Here is a 6,755-nt window from a genome sequence, read left to right on the forward strand (position 1 = left end):
ATTCATGCCTTATTACAGAATTTGCACGCGTAAATCGCGGAGAACGCTATCTTGTGTTTATAAGATCTTTGACAAAGTCAAAATAAAAGAGTGAAAAAAAATTAACGAAGAACACCGGGAATAAACATTTCAATTTAAATCAACGCTTCTCATTATCCTATATCTCTTGCTTTATCATATTTACGAAAGCTCACAGTTGTGCTTGGTAGTATTTTTGCAGGTTTAACTCATAGCTGTCTGCAAATGCAAAATGTTGATTTTACAAGATGCAAGATTTACAAGTTTATGGTCAGTGGTGGTGTCAGCACTAGAAGGGGGCATCTCCTGGTAGGACAGGCCGACAATAATAATGCAGGGCCGGCGGAACGTTTTTCAAAGAGGGAGATTGGATGAAGAGATCCAGGACATGGATGAAATATTTATAGTGAGTACATTTTAATCGTACCATACATTATATTATTATTCAATTAAGGGCGGAAGTGGCTTGCACAAAATACTTCAATAACCGTATGTCGTATAGGATGGCCTTAACAGCAGTGAATAGGTAGATGCAAGTAACAGATGCAACATAATCGATTATTATTATTGTTATATTTTATTTAATTATATATAAATTCATTATTTTTACTTTTTATTGTTAAATTATTGTTATTAAAATATTATTATTGCTATTTAATTGTGCATATTGTTAGGTTACAAAACAATTTAATTAAGCAATGCCAAAATCCTCCTTCGGAGACTGTGTTAAAAAAAAAGTCACAGGTCTTAATGCCAACATTTCTCTTGTGTATGTAATTGCATATGATAAGCCTACATAGAAATACTGTACTGTATACGCAAATACAAAACACAAACGTTGTTGCATGACCATTGTTAAATATAGGGCCTACCACCTCTTTTCATCATTATTACTCATTCATTATTATTATTTTTATCATTATTCAAGATTTTTATCATATTACTTAATGAAGATTAACAATCTTGCTTAACAATAATAGCAACATTGTAATACATTACAGTATAATTATAAAAATAATACTAAGACTAATGATAATAATATTAATATTAATGATTATAATATTTATAATAATAATAATAATAATAATAATAATAATAATAATACGGTAATAGCAATGATAATAATATACAAATATTACAATAATAATATATTAATACTAATAATTATTATTATATTAATAATAAAAAGTGTGGTAATAGATGTAATTTTATGCAAAAAAGTTATCCGTGCTTTACAAATATTCGGCCTATACAATAACAATAATATAATACATATAAATATATATTATATAGTAACAATATTGAAGGTTCATGTTGTTAACAACGATGATGAAGATGATGATGATGATGATGATGATGATGATGATTACGATGACTTGTCGAATTCCTTTTTGTAAGATGGAGAATGTGTGAAAGAGAGATTCTTTCTGATGTCCATATTTTCGTGCGCATAGAATGTCATGTTATTCAAAACAACAGCTTTGCAGTAGAGGTGCTACCTGTGCCAAATCTATTTTGCAATCATGAGGAAGCTGACACAAGGATGATACTGCACAGTGTGTGTGCAGTAAAGTCTAACAGTCACATTGTTGTCAATAGCCCAGATACAGGTGTGTTTATTTACTTACGGAAATAATAATAATAATAATAATAACACCAAGTTAATAATAATAATAATAATAATAATAATAATAATAATAATAATAATAATAATAATAATAACAACAACAATAATAACAACTTGGTATTATTATTATTATTATTATTATTTTTATTATCCTGTTGAATATTAGAAGTATTAATTTTCATAGTATTATTATTATTATTATTACTATTATTCTGTTGAATATTAGCCGTATTAATTTTCATAGTATCTATAATTTATCATTGGAATTTACTAGTGGATCTGAGATTTCATTATTCGCAATAGATACAATACTAATAATAATCCATCAAGAAAATGTGACTTTTTAAAAAAATCTGTTTTTAAAGACATATTGTATTATAACTCCTATTATGTTCTATTTCGAAAATTACAGCCATGTGATGTCTAATTTGTTCATAAATCCTAATACTTTAGACTATAAAAGGCCGTTACTAAGGAAAAGGGGCCCTTAGCAAAGTTAATGTGCAAGAATGGAAAGAGGGAACAATTAAATTTATTTTCACAACACGTATAATTAACAAAAAGGCAAGTACTTCCAAGTATGTCGTACTACGGAAGTCAAGAAATAAAGCCTTTTTGAGGTCTCGGCTCACGGCCTAACTGTATGCTACGTCATTTTATTTGCAATACAGCGCATTCGCGAATCAAAATCCTCAATGTCAAAAAAGATGTGTTCAACATGACGCCCTGTATTTTTGCCAAGAGTAAAGCCAGCACGACCGTGCAATATTCGGAAGTTGTCTGTCGCAAGCATGTCTCCTACAAGACAAAAGAATGGAGAAAAATAATATTACAATAAAATGTTTAGCGTCATTATCGTTGTCGCAAGCCATCACCATCTATATTAATCATCAAACATCAAGTCTTAGGCTATCAAAAGAATGGAGAAAATAATATTACAATAAAATGTTTAGCGTCATTATCGTTGTCGCAAGCCATCACCATCTATATTAATCATCAAACATCAAGTCTTAGGCTATCAAAAAAATGGAGAAAATAATATTACAATAAAATGTTTAGCGTCATTATCGTTGTCGCGAGCCATCACCATCTATATTAATCATCAAACATCAAGTTTTAGGCTATCAAAAGAATGGAGAAAATAATATTACAATAAAATGTTTAGCGTCATTATCGTTGTCGCAAGCCATCACCATCTATATTAATCATCAAACATCAAGTCTTAGGCTATCATCTATCACCCTCATGATCATCAAAATCACCATGATTACTTCGTCGTCATCAACATCACCGTAGCCCCTGCAACTATGCAACAGATGTGGATGTGATGTCCATGCAGCCTTTACAGAATGGTACTCATCATAACACGGCCACGGCTAACGCTATCATCATCATCAACATCATTGCCATCATCATCGTCAAATAATAATAATAATAATAATAATAATAATAATATCAGGAATTTATAAGGCGCCAATTCCAAAAAAGATCAAAGGCGCACTATGCAAGTGTGATACCCTCGGAGAACAATATGGTCTTAATTTGCGATTTAAAGTTGCAGAGATTAGAAGTAGTAGTTATATTAATAGGAAGCTGGTTCCAAAGAAAAGCAGAGGCAAAGAGAATGAGCATTGACCATAGGTTTTGGTAGAATATTTGGGAACAGAAAGGAGATTTCGAGAAGATGAACGGAGACGGCGAGATGGAGTATACTTAGTAAACAGGGCATTTAAGTAGACGGATGACAGAACATATCGCTTTGTGGGAGAGAACTAACAATTTAAAAACAATTCGTTGCTTGATCGGCAACCAGTGAAGTTTATGAAGTATGGGAGAAGCGTGGTCATATTTCAGCACCCTTGTGCATATCCTAGCAGCAGTGTTCTGGGTGCGCTGGATACGCTTAACGTCCTTCAGAGATTCCAAAAAGTAGAGAGTTACAAAAATCAAGCCTTGATGAAATTAAAGCATGCACAAGTATTTCAGTAGATTTCAAATCCAGAAATCTTCTAAGCTTACGTATGTTATGGATGTCGAAATTATCAGATTTGCAAACTGAGCTAACATGATTTTTAAAAGTTAGATGTTGATCAAGAATCACACCAAGGTTTCTAACATATTCTAACGGCTGAAGGACGGCTGTACCTAGAGTAATAGGTGGGGAAAAGGGCTTAGGATCAGCAAAGCGAGAGTGAAATACAATGTATTGGGTCTTCGTTTAGTTTGAGTTTAGTTTTGAAACATCCACAGTTTTATTTCAGACACATTTATTTGAATCTTGTTTATAGCAAGTAAAAGTTCAGTTTTAGGGTTAAACGGGACATAGAGTTGGATGTCATCAGCGTACATATGGAACTTAACTCATCACGTAGTCCGGGCTACCACCGTAATCGCAGTCGTCATCATCATTCCCATCTACGCCATCATCATTGTCGTGTCTGACGTGTCAATTTCATCATCATCACCACCATTATCATCAACATCATTGTTTCTTTTGTCAACATGCCTACCTTCTTCTAGTGGTAATACCATTAGGTTTTTCGGTGAATATAGTAGGCCTGCGAATGTTTTCAAAGCTCGGTAGAAAGCAGGAATTCCTTCCGTCGATATATTCTTGATACTTGCTGTCCTTGTGTGGTCACTGTAAGACACCATCTCCACTTCACCTGTCGAATTCAAGCTGTAGAATACAACAATCAATCTATAGTAGCAATTTTTACGGTATACTAAATTAATAGGCCTAATTTTTCGTCAAATGTGAATAATAATCAGACTGAAATGTTTTAAAGGCAATGACACAAATTTGAGTTCTTGTGCGTCAAGGCTGACGTACACACCGCAGCCAGATTTTTCATGTTTTGCGTATAGATATTCGTCTAATTTCAATTGGTTCACACTGTAAACTTCCACTTTTGCTTCAGAAATGCGTAGACGCAAGTCTCACAAACACACAAGTTAGCGTCTACGCTATGGTTTGTGGGACCTTGCAGCAAGATCCAGGTTTAAGCGGAATGGTACATTGAGAATATAGACCTATGCTTTCGAATAAGTACCCTTAAATGATTCAATCAAACATTCGATAGGGAGGTGTATTCATTTACCTAATAGTTGGAAATTGGCCTTTAAGGTGGACATCTTTTTCTTGGCTTGTACCATCAATTTCATATTCAAGAATTCCTCTGCAAAGCAGATTGAAGGCATTCTCATCTATTTCTCGAAGATCATGAGCCGCTTTAAATCCATCGGCAAACCAATTCTCACCACCAGATTGAGGCCGTTCAATACTATGCAGCAATAGAACCTATCGATTTAGAACAACAAATAAAACACTTTTTAAGATATGATAATTCTAACAAAGCACTAACGATGTTTAATGGTTATACAGTACCTCGTTCCCACATACGGTAACTAAAACAACTTTTTTTAAATTAAATTAAAGTTAAAGTTTGAAGGGCTGTTATATAATAGGCCTACAGTACTTCCGATTGGGTCTTTTTGCATACACGTACAAACGGCGGCCCTCATACCGCAGCGTTAATGATGATGATGATGGTCATTGATGACGACCACGACAATGACGTCGATGATGTAGTAACGATGACTAAATGATGATCATGAAGATGATGCTGCGATTAGGTTAATTATTATGATGATAATAATGACGATAGTTGCGATGACGATGAAGATAATGATCCAACGTAGTTGCACAAAATGTAGAGTTGAATAGCTTAGTGGTTATAAAGATGCTTGTCTAATCCCAGGGTCCTGGGTTCAATTCATGTGAAAGCAGGAGCTTTTGTCAAGACTACAAACAGGTCCACTCCCTAAACCTCATAGAGAGACTTCACTGATAAAAGCATTACATTATTTCATTTATTTTAAAGGGCCCGACCTTCTAGGATACGCTGGAAGGGTCACCCTCTATGATTACAGAAATGTTCGAATCTCCATGAAAATTCCTTTCTTGTTTATCTTGCATTCATCAGGGACGTAGCCAGGATTTTGAAAGGGGGGGGGGAGCCGTTATGCGAATTACGTAGGACCCCGGTGGGGTCAAATCCCCCTGTGAAGTAGCGCACTCTGAACGTTCTTAGGTCTGTTTGAGAGGATAAAATGAAAATTGCAATAGACGCATTATAAATAAGCGAAAAAATAATTATATAATAAATCAACATTGGCAAATCCAGGAATTCGAAAGAGAGATGAACCAGGGAGGGACTTTCACAGACCGAGGAACCACCCACCTCAGCCCCACCATGGTTGGGGCTGAGGTAAGAAAATTGTTGATTAGGGCATCTCTAGATGGCCGAAAATTACACTCTCGCACTTTTAATATATCTTTCTTTTTTTTTCCTTAAAAAACTGAAGTGGTGGGGGGGGGGGCTTGAATCCACCTCTGTTTATAACATTCTTCATCCAGAATAGTCTTAATCACAAAAAATGGACACGAAAAACCAGATCACATCCTAAAAACAAACAGTAATCACTAAGACATACATCAGGAGCCGACTCGATGGAGTTTAATGTCATATCCAGGGAAGGGCACAGATCTGTTATGAAAGGTGGAGGGGAGGGCATTTTGTGAGTCGACACCCACCTCAACCGCACCATGGTTGGAGCTGAGGTGAGAAAATTTGAGGAAATAGTACCTCTAGATGGCCAGAAATGACACTTTTAGTAAAATTCATCATCATCACATCATCATTAGTCAAAATGAAGCACCAAAAAAAATTCTCATGATTTTTATCAGGGATTTTTGACAACCATAGAGATCTTATTAATGTGTGTGTGATATACCATAGAAAACAAAGCTTAAAAACATTGTCTTTGAGTATGTACTTTACATAGGCCTTCTTCAAAAACGTTATTTCACAACCACCTCAGCCCCACCATGGCTGGGGCTGAGGTGAGAAAATTTGAGGAAATAGTACCTCTCGAGATGGCCGGAAATGACACTTTTATATAGTAAAATTCATCATCATCACATCACCATTATAGTCAAAATGAAACGCCAACAATTTTCTCATTATCTTTTATCAGGAATCTACTTAATACCGGAATCCAGGACCACTTAGGCCTAACTATAGCTTACTAAGCTTTAACTATACTA

The 6,755-nt window shown here is 34.8% G+C and overlaps 1 protein-coding gene across 3 annotated transcripts in view; it reads right to left on the reverse strand.

The window, feature by feature from the left end:
• Nucleotides 1-1,999: 1,999 nt before the first annotated feature.
• LOC117102298 (gamma-butyrobetaine dioxygenase-like) overlaps nucleotides 2,000-6,755 on the reverse strand; it is a 10,594-nt gene continuing 5,838 nt past the window's right edge. For all 3 annotated transcript variants that reach the window (XM_033242561.1, XM_033242563.1, XM_033242562.1), the window contains exons 4-6: nucleotides 4,747-4,946; nucleotides 4,156-4,325; nucleotides 2,000-2,443 (exon numbers count right to left, since the gene is read on the reverse strand). In XM_033242561.1, coding sequence (XP_033098452.1) covers nucleotides 2,292-2,443; nucleotides 4,156-4,325; nucleotides 4,747-4,946 — 522 coding nt within the window. In that variant the 3' untranslated portion in view covers nucleotides 2,000-2,291. The remainder of the gene's footprint in view (nucleotides 2,444-4,155; nucleotides 4,326-4,746; nucleotides 4,947-6,755) is intronic.

Source organism: Anneissia japonica, unplaced genomic scaffold (genome assembly GCF_011630105.1).
Source record: "Anneissia japonica isolate Jap-2015-1 unplaced genomic scaffold, ASM1163010v1 scaffold165_len1371125_cov188, whole genome shotgun sequence".
Classification (NCBI taxonomy): Eukaryota; Metazoa; Echinodermata; class Crinoidea; order Comatulida; family Comatulidae; genus Anneissia; species Anneissia japonica.